The 26,101-nt window shown below is 41.1% G+C and overlaps 1 protein-coding gene across 1 annotated transcript in view; it reads right to left on the minus strand.

Moving 5' to 3' along the window:
• Positions 1-26,101, minus strand: part of LOC145414909 (uncharacterized) — a 129,492-nt gene that overhangs the window by 18,648 nt on the left and 84,743 nt on the right. Inside the window, exons 64-79 of the mRNA XM_080284325.1 lie at positions 25,248-25,392; positions 24,427-24,651; positions 23,967-24,111; positions 22,868-23,054; positions 20,143-20,199; positions 15,312-15,501; positions 14,532-14,690; positions 14,064-14,251; positions 10,366-10,587; positions 9,883-9,985; positions 8,434-8,608; positions 5,331-5,452; positions 4,290-4,523; positions 3,132-3,354; positions 2,050-2,282; positions 1,810-1,908 (exon numbers count right to left, since the gene is read on the minus strand). Coding sequence (XP_080140451.1) covers positions 1,810-1,908; positions 2,050-2,282; positions 3,132-3,354; positions 4,290-4,523; positions 5,331-5,452; positions 8,434-8,608; positions 9,883-9,985; positions 10,366-10,587; positions 14,064-14,251; positions 14,532-14,690; positions 15,312-15,501; positions 20,143-20,199; positions 22,868-23,054; positions 23,967-24,111; positions 24,427-24,651; positions 25,248-25,392 — 2,707 coding nt within the window. The remainder of the gene's footprint in view (positions 1-1,809; positions 1,909-2,049; positions 2,283-3,131; positions 3,355-4,289; positions 4,524-5,330; positions 5,453-8,433; positions 8,609-9,882; positions 9,986-10,365; positions 10,588-14,063; positions 14,252-14,531; positions 14,691-15,311; positions 15,502-20,142; positions 20,200-22,867; positions 23,055-23,966; positions 24,112-24,426; positions 24,652-25,247; positions 25,393-26,101) is intronic.

Raw genomic sequence — 26,101 nt, forward strand, 5'->3', positions numbered from 1 at the left:
TTGCGTAACTGTATGTATGTATGTATCTATCTATCTATCTGTCTATCTATCAATCTACTTATGTATCTCTTTGTCTATCTGGCCAGTCCAATGAGAGCTCCATTACTGGGAGCTGAGTGGTCTGGTCAACTAATTAATTAGACCAACTAAATCAACCACTCAGTCAATCAATCAATCGGTCTACCTACCTGCCTTATCTATTTTTCTATCTATCTGTATCTCTATACCTACCTACTTATCTATTTATCTGGTAAAAAAGAGAGAGGTGCTAAGGAACCTCCTATGCATGCGACAATACAAGACTGGCATATTCAGGCACCATGAACCCTTTGAACCTAGGTGACTCTCTCTCTCTCTCTCTCTCTCTCTCTCAGTTTATTCACGCTAATACCAGACGATTTCTTATTTTTTACTCAGGAAAGGCCTCATGTACTATATTTCACCCCCTCCAGTTCGAAAAGTTATTCCCAAGCTGAATAAAATCGTCAGGAGATGGCAGACAAGACTAAAAAAAAGAAAAAAAAAACATCTCGAGACTGCAAGGAGGAGGGAAAGTCGTAGTTACATACATCATCATTACGACACATCACGACAGAATATAAGAAGCATAAACATGATAATCTTTCTGCCTCCTTGCTGGGTCATGTGTGTGGAAGAGTTGTTAAATAATTTCGTACCGTCATAAGTTTTGCAAAATGATGTAGAAATAAAAATGAACCGTCAAAAATAAAAACTGTGATGTCAAAAAATGAAAAGGGAAAAAAAGCCAAAATAAAAATGGGCCATCATCAACAAGTGACTTGCCTATTTTTTCTCGCCCTCAGTTATAATAATTCGGATCATGGTCAGTTATGATTTACTTCATTATCAAAACGTCATCCCTTCACTACGATGACGCCTTCTTTTATTTTATTCACGCTACCTCCAGGCAATTTTATTCAGTTTAGTAATTATCCTTCAGACAGAAGGGGCTAATGAAGGCTATAACTAACCACTCCACTTCGAAAAATCCTTCCACAGCTAAAAATAATCGTCTGAGAGTGACAGGAATAAAATCAAGAACTGCGTAATAATAAGAGCCTAATAATAATAATAATAATAATAATAATAATAATAATAATAATAATAATAATTACAAAAACAACAACAGTAATCATCATCATCATCATCATCATCATAAAAGGGTCGTTTGGGAAAACAAAAACTAAAAATTTTTCTGCTGTCATCCACTCTCGTCTTCCTCTAAGTTTCCTCACCTATTTCGCTGCCCTACATCTAAGACAGGATTCTCGTATACGGAAGAAAATTACTGGCTGAAACTGTGTAGACACATGAAATCTACTTTGAGTGCTAAGAGAAAGACTGAGTCCTAAAGCAGTACTCACAACACCCAGTTTTGCTTAGTTCTCAGATCCTTTGCTGAAATAATAGAACATTAGACGATCACAGAAGAAAGTTAATCCAGAGAGTTCTCAGGCCAGTGACCGCGTATGCTTTCGTTTGACTGAATATGAAAGTCTTCGCTTGTCAGAATATAATACCGATGCTGAACGAAGAGGCTGTTTATCATAAGGAGGGATGTGCTTATGGAGACTGACTATAAAAGACAAAAAGTTCCTCTAAATTCATCTATGGAACGAAGCTCTCTTTTTGCAGTTGGGCAGCTTACTTTACACAGCTTCAGAATCGTGCCAGAACTTAGAAAATATTCATAACTTACATCTCTGATGCAAACTTATCAAATGGGTTAGAATTTCGTTGATTTATTTCGTTATTTCAGACGTGTAAGGGAACTGACAGGAACTGTACCTTTTTATCACATTGCTCAGGTATCCAAGCGGGCAATGCTTCCTCCTCCTCCTCTTCCTCTTCTTCCTCGATCTCATGCCTTTCTTCCTTCTTGTCCTCCTTGGTTTCTCCATCTTCCCCTTCCTCAGCACCCTCCTCCATCTCTGTGCCTTCTTCTGGTTTACTCATCTTCTCTTTTCCAGTCTCTTCATCCTCCTCCTCTTCCTCTTTCTCCTTCCCAGAGCCACTTTCGTCCTCAGCTACCCCCTGCCCAGCCTCGAGTCCGCCTGGTCTGCACAACTCCTTCCACAAGGCCCGCGCCGGAGTGACAGACCCCCGGAAGGCTTTAACATAGTCATCTCCTTCTTCCCCTTCAGCCTGTACGTTCAGCCTGGCCAGAGCTAAACAGGCTGCCACCACCAGCCTATGTCTCAGCTGCAGTCTCGCCTCCAGCATCTCCCACACACAACTCGTCAGGACATCCAGGAGTTCGTCTGGCAGGTGAAATGCAGGGTAAATAGAAATGGAGAATGTGAGAGAGAGGACGGAAGGTGTGTGTGTGTGTGTGTGTGTGTGTGTGTGTGTGTGTGTGTGTGTGTGTGTGTGTGTGTGTGTGTGTGTGTGTGTGTGTGTGTGTGTGTGTGTGTTTGTGTGAGTGTGTAAGGAAAGGTCTTTTTGCGAAGGTGCGGGGGGGTATGCGCGTGTAATAGTGAGGAAGAGGGTTTATCTTTATGAAGGAGAAGGAGGGTGTTTGAGTGAGAATGGGTAAGGAGCTAGGGTGATTAGGTTGTGTGTGTGTGTGTGTGTGTGTGTGTGTGAGAGAGAGAGAGAGAGAGAGAGAGAGAGAGAGAGAGAGAGAGAGAGAGAGAGAGAGAGAGAGAGAGAGAGAGAGAGAGAGAGAGAGAGAGAGCATGTTCATTACTAAGATCATCTCTGTGTAACTTAGAAGAATCTGTGAAAGTGTGTGTGTTAGATTCTCCTGCAGTAGAGTGACGGGAGACAGCATGAAATTTTATAACTAGACTGGGGCCTATAGCCTACGTATATGAATTAATAAATATATAACAAACATGTGAACTGCTTGTCTGGCATAGCTAAGGAAATATTTATGTATCGTGTACATGCCCTCTTTTCTCATTATGCCTTTGGTGTTTTTCCTCCCATCTGAAGCGAGGGTGCTACGATGCCAAGTCTTTTCTTGAGGCACTTTATTAGACGTTGTCGATATGACTGGAAGATCAATTATACCAGGAAGAAACATCACATTTGTGGTGTCAGAGACAGGGATGCAGGGAAACACAGTGAGACATAATTAAAAAAAAAAAAAAAAACATGCTGTATACCTGGATCCTCGCTGTGCATAGCTTTCAAACGTTGCGTCAGTGAATGTGCTAGATTCTCCTGTAGTAGGGTGAGGGGCAGGGCGTACCCCGGGTGAAGGACTGACAGGGTGTGGGTGAGGCGGTGCAGACGGGCGGCGTGACGGGCGGTTTGGCTGTACCGCACACCTACATGCTCACCCAGTTCACCCAGCTCCCTCTCTCTCTCACTCTCCGTGCTGGTCGCCTGTACACAAATAAAGCAGTCAGTATATCGTCCGGCTACAGCAATTTCGTGGATAACCAGAGGCAACACAGCAATAAATGTGCATGGTAAATATCGTACTGACGTTTTGGAATTTTCTACTGAAATGGAAAAACAAAGAGTAATGTTCGTGGTTTGTGTTTTTGCTCTTGCTTTTGTGTTGTGCTGATTTTTTTGGATGTGCTATAATATATACCGTTTTTTCCCCCCGCGCACGTGTGTATTGTGTGTGCATTTTTTTTTTTTTTTTTTTTGCCCGTGTGTAGGAGTTTATGATGGGAGGAATGGCAGCATCTCACTTCCATCTCGTCATCCAGTTCATCCAGCTCCTCTGTATCACTCTTTGTGATGGTCACTTGAACACGGACAAAACTGATAAATCATTATATCAATACTTCATCGGTTAATAAAGATTCCTAGTTAAACAGAGGAGACAACAAGGAGAAGACTGCATGGCTGAATTGTAATAGCATTTTGGAATTTCTACTGGAGTTAGAAAACAACACATACATATTAATATGCAAGCCCACGGACATGACTGTGTGGGGTGTTTATTAACCTCTGACTGCGACTTCCATTTGATTATGATTATCTCGTACGATTTTATTCATCTATAAACACCCAGCAGCAACAAAAACCCTGTTGCTACTAAACATGGATTTGGCTCATTCCAGAAGATTTCATACATCCCAGTGGAACCTCTCGAACCAAAAGGCTATATTTATTAACTTCTCTTTCAAAGGTATAATATAGGCATTATAAACACGTCGGTGACCAAAAAAAAAAAATCATCATCATCATCACCATCATCATCATTAACTGCAGCAGCAGTATTCTAACCTTTTCTCCCATCACTTGAGGATGAAATGAAGAAAAAAAAAAAAAAGATAAATACAAACAAGAGAAAAAAGACATACCCTGAAACTTCTCACCTCATTTAACTTAGCGATGAGGTCCCTAAAAGTCACGAGCTGAGACGGGACGGTGAGTTGGGTGGGCTGGGCGTTGGTGAGGGCGCGTGTGAGAGCCCCCTCTGCCTCCCACCTATGCCGCCTTGCTTCATGGACGTGCTGCCCAGCTTGTTGCACCTTCCGCCCGAGTTCCGCCGCGGGGCCAGAGAGCAGGGTACTGACCACCTGATGTTCCACCCCCTGGGTATAAAACCAAGGGCGGGGTTATGAAAGTAGGGATTTAGGGAGGAATTATGGCGGGTATATTGCGGGTATTTTGGGAGGTATTTTAGGGAGTATTTTTGTGTGCCTTGTCAGCGTATTTTGAGAGGGAAGTTTAGGAGCATTTCTGGGCAACTTTTGAAGGCATTTTGAGAGATATCTTGACAGGTAGTTTAGGGGTATTTTGGTTATTTTGGGTGATACTTGTACGGTATTATGAGAATCCTTTAGGGGGTATTTTGGAAGGCATTTTGAGAGTTTATTTGTGAGGTATTTGGGAGAGGGAGGTCTTGGGAGGTATTTTAAGAGTATTTTGAGAAATACTTTTGGGAGTATTTCAGGATGTACAGTATTTAAGATTATTTTGGGGGTATCAGGAAAGTGTCTGGAGGTGACGTGGGTGGTATTTTGGGTGGTATCTGGAAGGTATTTTGAGGGTATTTTGGAAAGTATTTTGAGGGTATTTGGGGAGGCATTTTGAGGGTATTTGGGGTGTAGGGTATTTTGGGAATACTTTGCGTCTTATTGTGCTTAACGGGTATTTTACGGCATCTCTGCTGTATCTCAAGAGTATTTTCTGGGATATAGTTGAAATTAAGGGATATCTTGAGTAATTAAGAGTATTACATTATCTTTTAAGGGATATGTTGGGGTGATTTAGGGAAGATTTCGGATAATGTTTAGTCATACTGGGATAATCTAAAGTCATTTTTTAGGAGCTTTAAGGAAAGTATGGGAATTTAAAGTCATTTCTGGGCGTTTAATGGGTATTTATAGGGCACTGACCTTACTGTGAAGAGCGAGGTGGACCACTGTGTGTGTGGAGCAGAGGGGACAAGGGGTGCCTGCACATTCATCCTCTACCACCACCACAACGACTGCCCTCTTCTCTCCATCGTCTTCTCCACCTATTGATTTAAAAAGCTATACATTAAGGAATTACTCCAATCCATTCTCCACCACCACCTCCACCACTGCCTTCCTCTCTCTTTATCACCATCTCCACCTATTGAAATAAAACACCATACATTAAAGATTCGTGCACATTCACCCTCCATCGCCACCGCCGCCACTGCCCTCTTGCCTCCATCTCCTTTTCTCCTCAGTGATTTTAAGAAACTGGAGATCTGTGCACATTCCTTCTCCACCACCACCACTGCCCTCTCCTCTCCACATCCTCCATCACTTATCGAATTAAAGAGTTATGATTACAGAGTTATGTATACATTCATCCTCCTCCTCCTCCACCACCACCACAACCACTGCCCTAACCTTTCCATCTTTTCCACTTAATGAATTAAAGAGGTAAGCACATTCCTCCTCCCTCTCCTCCTCCTCCTCCTCCTCCTCGTCATCATCATCATCATCCTCTGCCCTACCCTCTCCACCTCCGTCTGTACATGATGAATGAAAGTTATGAATTCAGAGTTATGCACATTCATCCTCCTTCGCCACCACTGCCACTGCTCTGTCCTCTCCATCTATTCCTCCATCTACTTAAGAATTTTGAATTCAAGACTTATGCACATTCATTTTCACCAACATTATCGCCACCACTGTCCTCCCCATCTCCATCTAATTCTCCATCTATTCAATTAAGAAGTTAGGGTCATATCATCATTCCTTCAGTGCGAGATGCCTCAGCAGAATGGTGGCAAGCATGGGGTAAAAAGAACACCATAGTACTGGAGGGATTCGTTGAGACTGTACCAACTCCTTTACTACGAGGATGGTGAAGCACAAACTTTTCAAATGCGATTAAAATAGAAACAATGACCGAGAAGACGGGAAGCCACTATCTAGGTTGAACTAAACCAACTGATAATTGCTAGAATGCAGTAGTTAAAACGTCCTTAAAATTAAAAAAAAAAACTGATGAATGCATTATATCTGTTCAGCCGGAGTATCTGATCTGTATTTCATTTCTGGTAGCATTAGGAGTATGTCACTAATTTGTATTTCTTTGCTGCTGCTACTACCCTCTGTTTATTTTAACTGAGAGAAAATTTGGCATCTCGCCATCCTCAGCGCTGAACTATGACAAGAGGTTTACGCTAGAACATGGTGCTAGTCACGAGGAAGAGTTATGGGAAAGATGTACAAGTAAAGCCGCAGCAATATCTACTTCTGACAGTGAACTAGGGGAAATAAGCTGCAAAAGAACGAAAACCTCCAACAAATCAAAATGAATGAATTATATGTGAGTCTGTTCTGTTTAGGAGAGTGCCCTGGTAATGAAGGTGTTACTGAAAGCTATATCACGCCTTTCCAGGTTAAGGAATGCCTCCTGAGCTAAACCGTCTGAAAACAGAATAAAGTCGAAAACACATCTTCAGGTTTAAGAACTAAAATTTTAAGGACGGCAGGCCACTTGTAAGCAGAATATTAATCGTCTACCTATAGTTTGGCCAAAATAGTAAAGATTTATCACGTCATAAAAAGGCCAACAGTCATGCATTAAAATTGGGGGCACGAAAGTGTGGTTAAGTCCTCAGTTTGTGGCGGCAGTTTTTAAAGATAATGGCACTGTGCGTGAATGGGAGTGTGGCCCATTCAGCTGGGCAAAAGTTGGTTATTATCTCACTCTATCAGTTATTTATTATTTTTTTTCTGGCTCTCTGGACCCTACCAAACCCAGCTTGGGTTGGAAGGGAAGTCTGCTGATGACCGATGGTAGAAGATGGACGACGACAACGATGACGACGACGACGACGACGACGATGATGATGAATTTCTAAAGCATGTGATAATGATGACAGAACCTTAACGTTTCTACAGTGACGCCGACCATACTCTGTTATGTGAGATTCACGGTGCTCACATTTTACAGGCTTAATAACCTTCGATAAGTAGAGTCGTGCATGCATTTTCACGCTCGTTTATGAAGTCATCCACAGAAATTATCCCCATCTGATGTAGTAATGGTTCTTTTACAGGATCGTTAAGTTCTCTAGCTGATGACTTTATTTTTATTTTTTTTTTAAATCTTGCTGCCACCAGACGCCTGTATTCAGCTTAGAACAGGTCTTAATAGTGAAGGGGTGAGTGAAGGCTATATCTAACTCTTACAAGTTCGAATAATTTCTCCAAAGGTGAATAAAATCGTCCGTTGGTAGCATTAACACAATATATACCGTCATCAGAGTAAAGTTTTTAACCTCCTTTGCGTGATGAGTTTCTGCATATTCTTATTCTTATTCTTACGTATTTATTTATTTATTTATTTATTGCCACCGTCTTGTGATTTTACCAATTATGGAAGTACTTTTCGAACTGGATAAGTCAGAAAATCCTACATGAACCTCCTAATCATAAAGACGTCTTTCCTAAGGTGAAGAGAATCGCCTGGAGGCAGAAAAAATAAACGAATGAGGGAGACGTCACTGGATTCAAGGGGTTACCTGTAGTTCCTCCATCGTTACCTGGCGGAGATTTTCGTCATTTTGCACATTGTTTCTCATAGCTTAATGACCAAAAGAAAACAGCACTACAGACCTTACAGTCTTTCCGTAACACTTTTCGTGGCTAGCAACGTATTCTATCGTTAATCTCTGCATGCAGAGTGGAAAGATGGCAGTTTTTGGACACGTAGACTCCTTGAATATGGTGTTTATATTTTACTCTTCCTATACCGAGACAGTTATTCTCAACTTTCAAAAGATCTTTTGGACTGAAAGGGCGAAGGAAAGCAAAGCCTAATCTTTCCTGTTGCAAAAATCTACATTATCATAACCCTATTATAATTCTCCGAAGGTATCAAACATAATTATAAAAAATGGGAATAAGTGTTTTCAAACAGATGAAGTTAAAGAATCATAACGTAAAGACATCAATTACATGTTTGGCTTAATGATCGACAAAAGAAAAAGTCCAAGTTTCTCATCATTACCTGGGTGTTGTGAGGCCGCCTGCAGGAGTGATGGTAGAGCCTGGAGAACGGTGCTGTGGTCTGGCCTCACGTACACAGTGGTGCCCATTTTTGCCTTCAGCCACTCTCCCACCTCCTCCACCCACCCAGGCCCACCAGCACTTACCCACACACCTTCACCCACATACTCCTCCACCTGGAAATTAGAGCATCATCATCATTACCATCATTATCATCATCATCATTATCATCTTTACTTCTTTTTCCCTCATAAGGATGGTCAGAGGTAGGCTCCGAACAAGGAAGGACGAAGCACTAAAGAACGAAAAGTATTAACACTATCACTGGCGAAATGGGTCAATCACTCTCTCACTCACCATTCAAACTCCCGGAATCCTGACTATACCTCACAACTATAACTAGAATGGAATACAGATAGTAAATGAGGGGTGAGTGAGATAATGAGAGGTGAAGGGACAGGGGAGAGAGGGGTAGAAACTGAGAATGTGAAAGTCAGGTGTGGGAAAGTGTGTGTGTGTGTGTAAGTGTGGATGCTCCTACTTAATTGTTCTCACCTGATTGTGTTTACTTCAGGACTAAGTCAGACTTATAATGTAATTGGAGTGTGAATTTTCTAATCTAACATTTATTTCCTAATAGCGTTTTTAGAGAACTGAGACGGGCTCATATAATCTCGTCTCCCTTTTCTATTTATCATACAAGTTTTTATACTTATCAATGGCCGTAATGTTGATTGTGTGTGTGAGGCGAGATAGAAGGGTGAGTGTTGGACTGTGTAAGGATGAGTGTTGGATAGTGTGAGGATGAATGCTGAATAAAGATGAGTGCTGGACGAAGTGTGTGTGCTGAGGACGAGTATTGGAAAGGGTAAGTGGTGGAAAGAGTTTGTGGGAGAAATAAGGCTGCGAACATAGAGGTGACGGGAATTATGAGAGACGTGAAGATGATAAATAATAAAGGCCAACAAGTGTAAAAATAACGAGGTATGAGCATGAGGGTGCACGGAAAGGTGTGATGACAGTAATTAATATCAAATACTTCGTCAGCATCATCCAAGACCTGTTTCAAATATTAAATTGTAACTGAGGTGAGATTTATCCAGAAACAGGGGAAAAAAAAAAAAGAGGTAAAACGAAAACGCTAAGAGAATTAGAGTCCTGATCTAAATTATTCACAGGAAAGATATTATCCATACATATGCTTAATATAACCATACTTGATGAGAGTTTTGGTCGAAGAGATGCTGCTGAATCTTCAAAGTGATCATTATTTTTAAATATGGAGTAAATTTCTTCCATATCTAGGAAAAGTTATCACAATGCCCAGCGCAAACTGGTCATACCTACGTTCACTCAATGCCCAAGTCGTAGAATGCACCCATCCCACAAGATTTATGCATCGCAAAGGAAGAAATAGCTATGAGGACAAACTGTTAAATCGTGTAGTTACCAAGTAGTTAGGATCACGGACTAACAGGAGGCTACTCCTGCTCATATAGTAGTCCACAGCTTCTTTCACCTCCACCTCTACCTCAGCCACACTCGACACCAACCTGGTGACAAAACTGAACGTTAATTACAATCCTCATACAAATATGCATTTGAGAGAATTGTCTAAATTTTGAAATACGGAGTAAGGAATGCTCACGTCTGTGTTATAAAAGGACTGACGGCAAGTGTCTATATACTCTTATGTACAGTATATACGAGTGTGTGTATATATATATATATATATATATATATATATATATATATATATATATATATGGGGAGAGATCGCTAGATGGATAGGTATATGGTATATTGTGTGACAGTGTGTGTGTGTGTGAGAGAGATTTAAGGTAGAAGGCTCGTTAAATGTACATTTTAAAGGAAAAATACCCACATCGGCAATGATTTGAAATATACACACCATTTTTTCTGTACATCCTACCTCATATGGTGGAGGGAGCAGGTGCCAGTAGGAAGAGCAGGAGGAGGAGGAGGAGGGTGGAGGAGACCAAGCCTCTCCAGCTCCTTCCTCCAGCCCCATTCCCTGCCGCCCTCACTATCGGGTGGCAGGGAGGAGAGGTAGGTGAGGCGTGTGGCGGACAGCAGGCACTCCCCGGGCACCGCACCCAGCATCGCCTTCTGTTTCTTGATCTCCTCACGCCACCTGACAACACAGAGAATAAACTGTATCTTATTCTCATGCCAGCGAATATAACAATAATTTCAAGAGAATATAATAATAATCTACAACTTCACGCCGTAGACACCAGTGTTATTCAATCTTTGACGCAAAATAAATTGTCTGTCTTTTCTCCTCACGCAGTCTGACAAGAAAAAAAGAAGAAAAGAAAGAGAAAAAGAAAAAAGAAAGAAAAGAGCAAAAATTAAATGTATCAAATATCAAAAGCCAGAGAGATGATAATATTTAGAGACCTGATGCTAGCGAGACTGTAATACTTCTAACACATGAGACTAATTCTTTTTAACACTTCTTCCATCCTCTCAACATGCCCAAACCATCTCAATCTACCCCTTCTCATCGTCACACCGATATACTCCAGTCCCATCTTTCCTCTCAACTCTTCAATCGTCAGATGACTGTTAACAAAATAAGTCAGCTTTGATCCACTTTTACCCAACCTAGTGGAAGGGTTGAAGGTCAGCAAAGAAGTACGCCTAATGTTCTTTAGAAGAACGGGTCAATGGTCAAGGGCACAGGGCAAGATCAACCAAATCAGTTATAACCGATTTACGCTAAACTTTGTGGAACGGTCAAATATAGGGCAAAAATAAAAGGAATCGATTTGGAGAAAATAAATGAAAGTGAAGATGAAAGGGAAAGAACAAAGGCCAAGGTCACACGGCAAGGTCAGTTCAAACAATTCTGATTTTATTTCAGCTTAGTTGGTAGAAGAGTTAAGAGCTAGGCAAACAAGAAGGAGATAAGAGTTTGAGAGCAATCAGTCAAAGGTAAAGGTTATAGCACAAGGCCAAAGGTCGACCCGTGTTTCCGCGTGTGAATAAAATAGTTAAAGAAGAGTTGATCTGATTAATTTAAATTTGGTCGATGAGTTAAGCATCAGTTAAGTGTTTTTTTTTTTTTTTTAAGAGCAACGGGTCAAATGTCAAGGTCACATGACAAGGTCAAATTAGACAGTTTTCATCCGATGCTCATTAAACTTTGTGGAATGATTTAGGTTAAAACAAGGATAAAGAGATTTCGATTGTGAGAACAATCGGTGAAAGGTCAAAGGTTAAACTTGCTGGGCAAAGTTAACTCAAACACTTTTGATCTGATCTGAAGCAAAGCTGTTGGGAGGATTAAGGGACAGGCAAAAAAGAAATAATTAGACATTTAGTATAATCTGTTAAATGTCAAGTCACAGAGCAAAGTCAGCTATTCAGCCTATAGACCAGTTGGTGGGAGTGGGTGTTGCACTCTCTGCGTGCTCCTTCTTTGTTCCTTGTTATTAACATTTGGTTTTGCATGAAGAACAAGAGTAACGAGAAAATTCGACTCTCCATATCCTTTCGACGTAAAATATTAAGATGTAATTAACTGAATAAATTCTTAAGGAAGAGGTGATACGAAGCGTCATATTCCTACCAGAACATGGCCCTCAGACCTAAGTAAGTCGTTAACCCTTAAACAGTACACCTATGGTCGTACCATTCTAAAGTGGCGGTTTGGGTGGGGCACGAACCTCTGTACAGTGTTGTCACGTTTTCCATACTCGCGATGCCTTTCTCTCTCTCTCTCTCTCTCTCTCTCTCTCTCTCTCTCTCTCTCTCTCCTGGGGGGATGTGCATCACCCTAGGGAATTTTGTTTCTATTATGTCTTATAAACTTGTGCTTTCATTTCTTTATTTTGTTTTTTATTATAATATTGTTTTACATATGACGCCAGATGACCTCGGTGTTACGGCGCCTTTTCATTCAATCACTCTCGCCCTCCTTCCTTCCCTCCCTTCATCTTTCCCTCAGCTTGACAATACACTCAACACTGCCCCTTGCCTGCCTTCTCTCTCTCTCTCTCTCTTTCTCTCTCTCTCCTTGGGGAGATGTGCTTCACCCTTGGGGATTTTCTTTCTTTTATGAGTGACTTATAATCTTGTGCTTTCATTTCTTTAGTTTGTTTTATTATATCTAATTATGTTTAAAAATATTATTGTTTTACATATGGCGCCAGATGACCTCGTTGTTGTGGCGCCATGATTTGTTTTCATTCAATCACTCTCCCTCCTTCCTTCCCTCCCTTCCTCCATCTCTCACTCAGCTGCACTCAACACTGCCCCTGGTCTGCCTTCCCCCCCCCCCCCTCTCTCTCTCTCTCTCTGTCGTCTGTGGTATTTTAGGATACATTTTGGTTATTTTCTTTTACGTTATAATGTACATATTGTAAATTTGACTTTATTTCCACACCACCCAGGAGGTTAAAGTCTTGGCGCGTTTTTTTTTAAGACGTGTCCCCAAACAGGCCTCTTCCTCTATCCCTCACAGATGACCAGGTCGGACTGGGTGTGTGTGTTGCCGCTCACGAAGGTTTAATGTATATATTTTTTTTTACTAAGAAACTGGCATATTTTTGCTTATATTCCTGCACATTATCTTATAATCATAAATGTGACATTATTACCAACCCCAGAAATACGGTAACAGCCAATAAAAGTGACTGCTTTTTTTTAAGCAACACTGTAAAATATTTATGCCACGTTTCTGTATTGCCGTATAAATATTTTACGCATAATAAGTTTACTGTTCTTTCATATATTATAATACACACGTTACCATTATATTCTTATGTGTTTATCTTATTGTGATGCCTATTACATATATCAGAGCCGTTCACATAGCGGGTATGGAACACGTGGCAACACTGTACAGAGGTTCGTGCCCCACCCAAACCGCCACTTAAGATTGGTACCACCATAGTTGCGCCTATACACCATTAGGACACCTGGATCTCACAGACCCACCAAATAGAAAAAATAAAAAAAAATACTTGTGTTTTATTTACTGAATCTTTGACCAATCTGCAACCTTTTTGGTTCAATTTACTATGCAATAATGAATATACAATTAAAATTAACATATTTAAAGCATTTTAGGCAAATTTTTGAAAAAAATCTGTACCGCTTCTGTTTACATGGACCCCATAAGAAAAGAAACGACACAGTGATGCTCACACTGCTGTCAAAGCTAGTGGCATGAAGGGTCTTCGTGGTGTGGAAAGGGCAATTCACAGGGTGAAAAAATTTGCATCACACAACAGTAAATTTCAGCCCCCCTTATCCAGGACACCTGGGTCTCACAGACCCAACCACGATTTTAGTGTATTATACACCAAAACAGAAGGGACCTGGAAAACCACACAGCCACCTTTAGCATGGGCATCCAAACTTAGGAAGCTATTGGGAAGGACAGGGGTCCCTGGCATATAGTAGTTGCTGAACCAGTAAGTGGCAAAATCTGGCCGGGTCTCACAGACCCAGGTGTACTGTTTAAGGGAAGACGTGCTACGAAACCATCTATATCACTTAGAATACGACCTTCAAAAGCAAATAAATCACTAAGGAAGAGGCGTTACAAAGCTTCCTATACCACTCACGGAACGACCCACCTTTCTGACCTGGACTGACCTCTCAGAATGTGGACCTAGCTCCGTGATGACCTCCAGCACAGTCTCCAGCTCCTCTTCCACGTCCACCCGCTGGCTCTTCAAGGAGGACACCCGCTCCCCCTCCTCTCCCAGCCGGCTCCCGAGGCTCTCCACCTCACCCTTCAGCGCTCTCAGTCGACGTTCCTTGGTCGCCATTTCCAGTTGAAGCTAAAGGAGGAGTGCAGAAAGGTTGGCACTATCATCATCAGTATTATTATTAGTGTCATTTTCATAATTTCCATCCTCACTGCTAGTATCATCGTCATCATCATCATCATCATCATCATCATCACTATCAGTACCGCGTTATTTACTTTCGGTATTCCATCTTATCTTCTTACCTTATTTTCATATCTCCTTATTTCATGTTATTCTATCATTATATCTTTCATCTTAACCTTCTTATCATATCTCCTTCTATCCTTATCTTATCGCCTTATTTTCTCACCTGTTTCTTGTGGTCTGCGAGGGCTTGGACGCGTGCCTGGCGTGGCTGTATATCCTCGTGGTAGCGCTGCCAAAAGAACACGGCAGCACGCAGGTAGGTCAGCAGAACTCCGCCGATATCGCTTACCCTGGCCATGTGTTCACTCGTCATCTTTATTTGCTGGGGAAAGGGAGAGAAGGAGTTTTAAAAAAAGGGAGAACGATGGATGGCAAGGAAAAAAAGTCAGAAAGGTGGTAGATTAAAAAGAAGGGTACGAAAGTAAGAATGAGAGTAAAGAACGGGGCCATTCCCTATATCGCTTACCCTCGCAATGTGTTCCTTCGTCATTTTTCTTTTCTAGGAAGGAAGGAAGAGAAGGAGAGCCAGAGAGGGAAGGAAGGGAAGCTGGGTAGTTAGACTGGGATGGTGGGAAGGCGAGAAGGTTGGGATGTTCATGAGGTAAGTAAAGGTTGGGAAGAATGAAGGAAGGAAGAAAGGAATGGAAGTCATAAAGACCAGTCACATGCAAGTAAGTAAGCACTGCACAAATCGCCTGTCCTCGCCGTGTGTCCGCTTTCCATCTTTACTTGCTGGGAAAGGAAGCCAAATAGATATGCTAGGAATGTTGGGAGAGACGGAAAAGTGATGATGACAGACTGCTGTTTAGCCTTCTCATTTTCGCACATTTATTGTCACGTCACTAATACTAATCCACTTCTGTTAACACCAGATGATTTTATTCAGCAACGAGTGAGTCATAGCAGCCTGAGTGTGAATAGGTGCATCTTTTTTTTATCTGACCTCAAGCTTCTCTGAGACAGTGGTGACGACCGGCTGCTTGAGGGCGGGTACACAGACGGCGGCCAGCTTGGTGCAGAAGGCGTCGTCCTGCGTGGCGTGTCGCACCGCCCGCCACGACACGTCCGCCGACCCCAGCACCACCACGGCACACTCGAACACCAACTGGATGGCGGAGATGGGCGACCGGGACCTATAGGAGCGTGTAGGGAGGAAAGGAAAGGATGAGAGAGGGGAATGGTGATGTGGGGGCCTGGACAAGACGCCATTTGGTCGTAATTCTCCGGCTGGGTGTAGAAATAACCAATGTCCAAAAACGAGTCACTGTTATGATCGCTTTTTTTTTTAGAATGGTATTACATGAGCCCAATGAACATTTACTACTCGTAATACCAATGGAGAAGTAAACTAATGCATATTTAGTGGTAAAAAAGCCGGTTCTTCATCTCCGTTGCTGGTGTGAATAGCCTAGGTCTATTGCACCATCAGACTTTACTGTCCTTTGAAGAAGAAAGGCTTATCTTAACACTGGCTCTTTTTGGACGTTGACCTTTTTTAACCTGCAAACTTCACACGTCTCGCTGGAAGTCGCAAGCAAAAAAAATGGCGAAGATGGGCAGACCCTTATTAGTTACAGAATTATATTTGGATAAATTTGGGAAGGTAGTGTCCGCTGGTATCCGACGACGCACGGCTCGTCAGTCACATGGCTCATAGCATGATTAAGAAAGGAAAAGCGTATTGATTTGTCGTTACATCTTGGCATTACTTAAAGCTTGATTAAAAGCAGAAAACAAATCTTAATTAAGATACAAATTAAGTACTACGCTGTTTACAGCTTAATTACAGTTTGGCATTATGTTTGTTATGCTTGAGGTAAAAACCTGCAAGAGAAATTAAAGGTGCACTACCTTAAAAGCTGGGTAATTAAAACATGTTGCCATTACGTAAAGCATTAATTAACATCAGTGTGTTTAATTAGTGTCGCATTTTAAGAAGCATACTCTGTTTGACAACTAAGAACGCTCAACTGAAGAAAATCGTCTGGCTTTGCCATGAATATATTTTCATTAGAGCGAAAGTCTTAATTAGACCTGTATGCTTGCAGGTTGAGTAGATTGCTCATTAAGAATAATTATCTACAGAAATCACAAATTAGTTATGAAAAGAATTTCGTGTTTAGCTCTTTCGAATTAGGAAACTAAATGGATGTGAAACTACCAGTATAAATTTCGATGCAAGAGGAAATATCAGTACAAGCACTAAACGTTGAACAGTTCATGGAATAAACCATTTAAGTGGATGAAAGGCATAGCAATTTACGAGAAAAACATTCAGTTGGGGGAAATGCTTAGCAATTTACTAGACATATATTTCCAAGCAACATACTAATTTGGGAGATACTTGCAACCTTGGTGGATACTCTCTGGAATACAGGATGATGCAAGATATAATGGCATCACGAGACATATATCAGACCTTTGCCAATACACTGACCTGTAAAACAGTGAATGAATACACATCTGCCCTTGTATTAATAACCTGACTTCTTCGACATCTTTTATCCAAGATTTTTACTTATCTGAGTGTCAGCGCGAAAAATCAGATACTCGGCACTTTGAATTTACTTACATTAGTATTGTGCCTAAAATTTCTACGTAAGTTCCTCCACGGTTTGAAAACGAACTATGTATTTCAGCTTTCTTTTCGTATTCTCCATCCCCCTTCTGATACACTTGTTCAGCTGTTACAAGCAAAATAGAATTTTTAAAAAGTTCACAGCAATCTATCAATCTATCTACCTACCTATCTATCTATCTATCTATATACAGTGTATATATATATATATATATATATATATATATATATATATATATATATATATATATATATGGCGCCGTATTATCCAGGATGGAAAAACATTTATCAGTCAGAAGGAACTCTACGTACAGTAGTATTTCTCTACTGTACTTCCAGCCTTAAAGCCAATGTTTGCCTAAGTTCTAAATGTTATTTATCACTGGAAAAGAAAAACATTTCGAATATTACAACAGATCGTGCAAAGCATTAACTAACTATGCCTTCAGTATAGATAATAGTATGTCATTTACGAAATCATATGTCTCGTTATTTCTGATCTAATTGAGTTTGTCAATTACCAAAAGTCTTATTCCCAAGTATTCACCACAGTCATCTTTAACTTGCAAGATTCATTCATCAGGATAATTACCAAACTATTCTAAGAGAGGTCATACTGTTGTTACGAATTTAGCACGTATGTACAGTATGTTTTTTAATTGCCGTAATTATTCATAGTATGCTAACTGGGGACAACAATTGTACTATTTATATCAGGCATTAATTTTTTCCGGGTATAAACTAATGTATAAAGCAGGGGTTCCCAACCTGGGGTAAATTACCCCAAGTGGGGTAATTTGGTCTTTTGTGAAGGGTAATGGGGGAGGTAACCAAAAAAAAAAAAAAAATCTAAAAATCATACCAGTTATGATAGACTTTCAGACCTATACTAAAATTCAGAGATGAATGTTTAAAGTCATGTTTATTTGGTATCAGTGTTAATAATAAAAATAAATTACTCCTTGCAATACCTCTCTTGGTTTTAGCCTAACCTTTAATTAAGTCCTACATTCAAACTAAAATCTAGGCATCAAAATGTTAAGCAGCTAAAATGCAATTGTGGAAACATAAGCAATGAGGGGTAATGAGTGAAGGGAGGTGTGGAAAATGGGGTAATGGGTAAATAAAGGTTGGGAACCCCTGGTATAAAGTAAGGCATTATACTGAGGGTAAGACTACAGTCTCATTGTCCCAAAATAGGATGACTTAATTCCTGAGCACCGTCACACTTGGCAGAACTTTCATCAACTTAATTTTGCACAAATGTTTTCCAGAGTAATTATTATCTGTAAATTCAACGCCACCTTCAGGTCTTCGGTTAATCATTACCTCCGCGTTGGCACGTATTTTGACGTATGTTGGTTACTTCCGGAAGATTTACCAAGCTGGGAAAAGAAAAAAAAAAATCACCGGGTCTGGGAATGAAAAGCAGTCTCCGTCAGCAGTCTCCTTCACTGCGATGTTGATTCTTATTATTCTTGCCACCATTAAGGGAATAGTAGGCTCAAGAAAGACCTTTAACATTGAAGAAGTTAGAAGGAAGAAAGGAAGGAATGCATGGATATTGTCTAACTGTCTGTTTTCCAAGGCACCCAAGAGTTCATCTATGGCAGCTGATATAAAATGAACTAGTGAAAATTTACTTCTAAGTATCGTTCCTTCACTTCATCTTAACCCATCATTTTGTTCTTACTGTTATTGTCTCATGCAATATTTTGTGAGTTTAACGGGGGGGCTGCGACAGTGGCGGATGTTGAGCTGAATGAAGGCGGAAATAGAGGTGGCGGATGGAGGAAACATTCACCTGTCGACATATTGATGGAAATTCTGCCCAGCGGGTTACAGACTTCAACAAGCAATTTATGTTTTTCTTTTTACTCAAAATCTTATAACATTAGCTAGTTTTAGAGTGACTTTTAGAACTGGAGCTCATGTCACGAGGCTGATGTTAAACTTGAAGTGACAACAGGCAACTGCAGACACAGGCAGAGTAAAAGCATCCAAGCCAAGATTATGAGACAGGAAACAGGCTTCAAGATAATCCCCTATGTGCGACGATCTCTTTTCATTTTCCGTTCTTACATCGCCTCACGGTTTAATTCAAGTTTATGGAGAGCTTTTATTGTGAAATAGTAAATCTACTAAAGGAATGGATACTTTGTTTTTTAATATCTGCATGGAATTACACACTTTACAAATGATTTAAGTTTGCGAACACATCATAGTAAACTCCCTGCATTTTTCATACCTAAACCTTCATGAAAAACGAATATTAGTTCAAACATCGAAGTGCTATAGTATTTAAAAACTACCTGTTAGTTTATTGACAGGGTAATAGCTTCACGAACACTTCCCTACACCTCAGTGGATTAAATACAAAATAAAGTGACGGACGATGATGCTCTCACTGCTTCAGCAAGGGTTATGGAGGCTCCAAAGAAACCGATTTGTCAGAATTTTCCCTCAGCTTGATACAGAGATGGTGGAATCTCAGCACCTTTCATTGCAAATACACTAGCATATACTGTAATTCACACAAGTTGATGGACGATTTTATATCGGCGCATTTCCAGTCTCATTCCTTGTTATGCACACGGCACACTCAAGCATAACTCAAGCCATCAGCAAGCGCAGTGAGGCAAACAGTGATGTGCCCATGCAGAAGCCAAAGCCGTACAGAAGCGGGTGTATTGTCTGAGCTGGATTCTCGTTGGCTTAGGAGGCTTGTAGCAACTCTTCATTTGGAGTGACTTTGCATATTACGCTCTAATATTCTCTTTTATGAGTGAGTGAAGGTACTGTACTAGTAAAGAAGGGAATGGTACTGAGCTGTTCTGGGAGATACAACGTGTTGTTGTGAGTTTGGTAAGCCAGTATGGCACAGCAAGAACTGTGATGGTGAAGAGTATTAAATGGATCAGATACTATAAGACATTTGTGAGTGAAGTATAGTACCTGCAAAATATCTACTGAGTGAAGGATCTGTGAGGTGTGAGGTGTGAGTTATGTAAGGCAATTTGTGAAATTGATCGTTCAGTGTAAGACATCCATATATGAGGATTGTGAGACATGTGTGAGTGAAACGTTAGTGAATTCAACATTTGGTGTGAGAGATTTGTGAGTGGGACTGAGTGAGTGGGCCATCTGTGAGTGCGTGAATGAGTGCACCAGCAACCATATCATCACCACAACTGACACTTTAGAGGGCTTTTGCGAGCGCGACTCTTCAACATCGCGGTCTGGGGTGCCGTCTCTGTGGAAAAGTCAATTAACCTCTGTGTAAAGGATCTACAAAATGTTATGCTTTACAGATTATACTCGTTTTGTACCATGCATACAACTCTTTGCACTTACGTCTACGGTAGCAGCGTAGTCTACTGGGAAAGCTTTAGAGTTTGGTTAGATGTTGGGTTAGGAGTCTAAATCAGGCATCTCAGAACAATAATGAATATCTGTGTCATGGGTACTTTGGCTGTCATGTCTCTTTAACCCCTTAGGTCAGAGAAATTCTACTGTAGTTTGTTCTTGCTGCTGTCAACTGACATTATTCAACTTAAAAAATACCTCCAAAAGTATTTTCTAAACTGAATAAAATTGTCTTGGTACAGCCACAGAATATAAAAGACATTCGAACTGAAGGAGTTAACAGCGACTGAGCAGAGAAATGAATATGCAGTGAATATTTAATTATTGCTCTGGATGTTTTGAAATCTAATACCGTTAATGCATAAGCAAGAGTTTAGATACTAAGAAATATATATAATATATATTAAATGTATTATAATAAATAGAATATTTTATATATATATATATATATATATATATATATATATATATATATATATATATATATATATATATAAAGCTAGAGAGAGAGAGAGAGTTTCATTATCATTCATAAGTGAATTATCAGTTACACTACCTATGCCCCCTATGGCTTCTTCAGTATCTGTAATAAACAGCTACAGACTTGTTATTAGGGTTAGTATGCCTAATAAACTGGTTAATTATCCTACCATTCCGAGCTAAGGACCATTATTTTCTTAAGTGCAATATTGGGCGAAGCGTCACGCTTAAGGAAATCAAGGCCCTTACCTCTAAATGGTGTTTTAATTAACCAGCTGCTGACTTATTATCCTTCCAATTGTGTGCTTTTTGTGTGCTAAATATCCAGTGTTACCCGTTTCTTTCTCTTCTTCCTTAATATTTCTTTGCATCATATTCTTTCCCCTATCATCTTTAATCTCTCCCTTTTCTCTTCCTTCTTGTCGACCTATTCCTTAAATTATTTCCATCATCCTACTCTCTAACCTTTTTCTTTAATCAAGTTTCCTCATCTTTTGCATTTGCTCTCTTGGCCTTCCTCGCTTTCCTACTGCCTAATTTTGCTTTACTGTTCTACTGCTTTATTTTTATGCCTTCGCGCACCTATGGTGGAGGAGGCATTTAGTGACTGGTCTGTCTGCCCGTGCGTGCGTGGGTTCGTGCATCCGTAACGCTCTTTTGGGCACGATATCTCATGAACCCAGAAACGGATTTCCACTAAACTTTTGTCAGCGATACAGTATGAGGAGATAATAAATTTATTAGGTCAGCTAGGTCATAGGGTCAAAGGTCAAGGTCATATAGGGTCTACTTAGTTTATCCCTGTGGATGCCAAATCTCCTGAACTCAAAGACGGATTTCGACCAAACTTTTGTCAGTGATACAGTATAAGGGGATGAACTGATTAGGTCAACAAGGTCAAAGGGTCAAAGTTCATGGTCATATGAGTGTGGGTGCGATATCTCCTGAGCACCACGACACTATTTCGACTAAGCTTTTGTTAGCGATACAGTATGAAGGGACGATGAACTGATTGGCATGGTCAAGGGCCGAAGGTCAAGGTCATATGGGGTCGACTTAATTTATCTTTAGTCTCATTTCATCTCACAATGAACCCTGTCATGGAGGTTGTATGGAGAGCGCGCACGGCTTGGCGGAGGCATACCAAACGACGCTTTGCATCGACAGCTCTGGGCCCCAAGTTCTCGGCATTTCGTTCCTTATTCTCTAACCCCTTACCTCCTCTTTGTATTTTATAAAGGAAACCTAAAAACTAAACGCCTGAAATAAAACTTATCCACTGAAAGATGAAAAGTGCCAATTCCATGGCCTTTCAAGAAAAATGGACACGCTGGGTTTGAGAGGAGATTGCAAGCAGGGGGAATAGGGGACTCCAAGTTACTTTTGTAATTAATTATGAATGGCGATAGGTAGGTGGTGATGTCTGTTACTTTGTGAAGAGGGAATTTCAGTTCTTCATGCAGATTTTCACACACTGTACCTCGGGAATATAGTCCTACTCGACCTTATTATTACAACTTCCTCCCTGACACTCCTGTTCCTTAATTCCCGTACTTCCTCGTCCTGCCTAACACACCTGCACCTTATCTGCCCCTTATCTTTTTGTTTCCTTATCCTTCTCTTTTTTCTTCCGGTTTCCTTATCTTTTCCTATCTCCTAACTTCCTCATATTTCCCCTGTCTCCTCACTTCCTCATCCTTCTCTTTCTCCTTAAATTCCTTATCCTTTTCTATATCCTTACTTAACTCTCCCTGTCTCCTTACTTATTCTTGTCTATCTCCTTACTTATCCTTCCCCATCTTACTTATTCTTACCTGTTTTCTTATTTATCCTTCCTTGTTTCCTTACTTATTCTTCCATGTCCTCTTACTTATCCTTCCTTATCTCCTTATTTCCCTACCTCCTTACTTATCCTTTCCTGTCTCCTCCCCTCCTATCTCCTTACCAATCCTTTCCTATCTCCTTACTTTTCCTTCACTACCTCCTCACTCCCTATCCTTTCCCATCTCCTTATTTAACTCGCTGTCTCCTACTGCTTCTCTATCCAGCCAGCATTATCCAACAAGCGGCCTTACAGCAACTTCCTGATGCGCTGAATGTCAAGCTGGGCCACCTCCTCCCTGACCTGGGAGAGGGGCGCCTTCACCTCCGCTACATACTCCTCCACCTCGCCATCTTGCTCTGCCCTCGCCTTCTCCACCACCTCCACATCCCCCCGTAGCTTCTCCACCTCGCCCTCACCCTCCACTATATCGGCCTCCCCTGTACATGTTAAGATACATTGTGTTATTGACTTATCATCATCATCATCATCATCAACAAATAGCAGTAGTGGTGATAGTAGTTGTGGCTGTACTTGTAGCAGTGGTAATTGCAGAAGTATTACTATTAGCATTAGTCTTGTAGTAGTAGTAGTAGTAGTAGTAGTAGCATTAGTAGTATTAGTATTAGTATTACTAATAGTAGTAGTGGTGGTGGTAGTAGTTGCAGCAGTAGCAATATTAGTGTTAGTGTTAGTAGTAGTAGTAGTAATGATGATCATTATCATCATCATCATCCGGACCTCCTTTCCCACCCTAGGGCAAGGTGAGGAGTAGCAACGCCCAGACAGCCTAAGTATGCCTGATTCAATGGGCCACGCTTCCATTCACTCATCATCATCATCATCATCATCATCATCATCATCATAATAATAATAATAATAATCTTTTCACATCCTTAACAATGGTATGGGTAAAATCTATAAACAGGAACAGGGAAACACGAGGAGATCTACTGAGTACCCTATAAATGGGTCATGCATCCATGCATTCATTACTGAAGCCTTCCCGGGTCTCGGTACCACTCCACAGGCAAATCATCTACGCTACATCCTTCAGCTGATTAAATAGTTCTTACATCTACTGAGACAAATTAATTTCGTCGACTGCCATTTATATTTCCATCCAGCTTGAGTCTACCCAGTAACTCTGTGGTTTAGGGTGACGGTATTGGTTGTACAGAGACAGACACAATGACACAGAAAGACGAAGAATATTGAAAAGTAAACTGCACTCAGAATTATAACCTAGTAGCGACCAAATAGTGAAGTACCCATTTTCTGAGAACCATTTATAGAACCTACGTATCCCCCCCTCCCTTCCCTCCGTGGTTCCTCAATCGCCAATAACTCACTGAAATTGAGTGTCTCTGTCATGGTCTGTATGCTGTCCTCCGCCTGTGTCAGCTGTGTCAGGAGGTGGGCCTGTGTCTCTCTCAGGGTGGCGGCGTGGTTCTCCAGCTCCCCCACCCGATCCAGAGCACCGCCCACAGCATCCACCTTGGGGCAGAGTGGTTTAGCAGAGGTTTCAGTAGCGAAGATCATGTATTGCCATTCAAGTGGGGGGGGGGGGATCTGGTCATCAGTCCTTAAATTAGATTACACTATGACCTCGGGCTCCTACACCTTGAAAGGGGTAAAATGAAGTTCGCTGTTACTGTTTAAATTAAAAAAAAAAAAAACAATATAACGAACTGTTGATGTGAGTAAATATGTAGGAGAGAGAGAGAGAGAGAGAGAGAGAGAGAGAGAGAGACAGACAGACAGACAGACAGACAGAGATAGAGAAACAGTAAAGCCCACCACATGCCTTACTTTGGCCTTAATCTCCTCCTTCCTCGCCTTCAGTAGGTGGGAGAATGTGGCCACCACCTCCACCAGTGCCCTCACTCCGGGTAGCTGATGGGGAACTGGGGGTGACCTTCCCTGCCCTGCCATGCCCTCCACTAAGTCCTCGACACCGCAGGACCCGTGCACCCAGGACAGGAACTCTGCGATCCCTTCATGCTTTGCCAGACCCTCACGTTGCAGGAATTTGTCCTAGTGACAAAAAGATATTAAAGTATTTTTTAACATGTAAAATTTCTGGATATTTTATTGTGGCGCCTGCAGAAATTATTATATATACTGTACTGTATACCTGAGCGGATATGAAGCCGGTTCCAGCAGGTGGCCTCACCCAGCCACTCAGTGCTAGCTTTAAAAATATCTGGGTACTTCGCACCTTTCCTTACAGCATAAAATTTGTGTGTCCTTCTTTCATTATAAACATACGTTTTACCACAGATTCCTCACCAAAGATAGGGAAAAAGTTCCTGTTCCGGTCCAAGGGAGACGTAAATGAGATTACAGACCATACCATATTACATGTCTATCTTCTCTTCCTCACTTCACATCCCTTCCCTCTTCCACCCTCATACACTTCATGAAAAAACTTGTGTGACTGTAGTGATGATGCATCTGTCTATCTATCTACCTGTTAATATATTTCTGTATATATTTATCCTTCAATATCTATTAGTATTCTTCTGTCTGTGTATGTATCTGTCTATATCAGTATTTTGCTATCTACATTTATCTACCTCTATCAATCTATTTTGTTTATCTGTTAAACTATCTGTCTCGGTGCATGTTACCCCTTTCTTGAGCGTGCTGATGAATGTGTGGTGGTGGTCTTGGTGGTGAGGTGGCAGACTAATCACCCTTCCCCTGCCCGCCACACCACGCAGCTCCCTCGCCACCTGCAGCACCGACCCACGCCAACCACTAACCACACTCACCCTGCAGGAGAAGGAGGCTCAGATTTACACCTACCGACTGCACGAAGGTCATTAAGGCAAATAATTAGTTCTTCTACGTTCCAATCCTTCCCGAGAGCACAATACGCAACAGACGATTTTACATCCAGCTCCCTTGTTCTACTGCTGGTTGAACAGTGTCATGGGGGAAGCAAACTTTGTCTAACAGTGTGAGTAGGTGGAGAATCTAACTAGGGTTCTTCCACCTGTGAGATGAGCGTGCCAGCCAATGCACCATCACCTCCACCAGAGAGAAAGAGAGAGAGAGAGAGAGAGAGAGAGAGAGAGAGAGAATCAACCAAATATTTCTTCAAAACAATCAGAATCCAGTGTTTATGAAGGCCTCATTAACTAGTGGTTCAGAGTGCGCGCATGAACGAACAAGCGTCCAGTTCTTATATCCTCGCTCACTCTTCAGTATATCACAATTCTCTATACAAGAAAGTGTTTATGGCCGTATTCTCGTGGGCTTAGGAGACTCACCAGTATCGCGCTCTATCACTATACAAGTGTTTCCACAAATGAGACGGTTACCCATTAGAGAACAAGGCCCCATCTAAGCATTTGATTGTTGATACTGTCAGGCGATTATATTCAAGTGAAGGCAATTGATATCCTTATGTATACGACATACCTATACCAGAAAGATAAAAAAAAAAAAAAAGAATAATGGCATGTAATAAGCAGAATAA

This window comes from Coenobita brevimanus, chromosome 101, assembly GCF_032717465.1.
Source record: "Coenobita brevimanus isolate Jiangsu-jjx chromosome 101, ASM3271746v2, whole genome shotgun sequence".
In the NCBI taxonomy this organism is placed as follows: domain Eukaryota; kingdom Metazoa; phylum Arthropoda; class Malacostraca; order Decapoda; family Coenobitidae; genus Coenobita; species Coenobita brevimanus.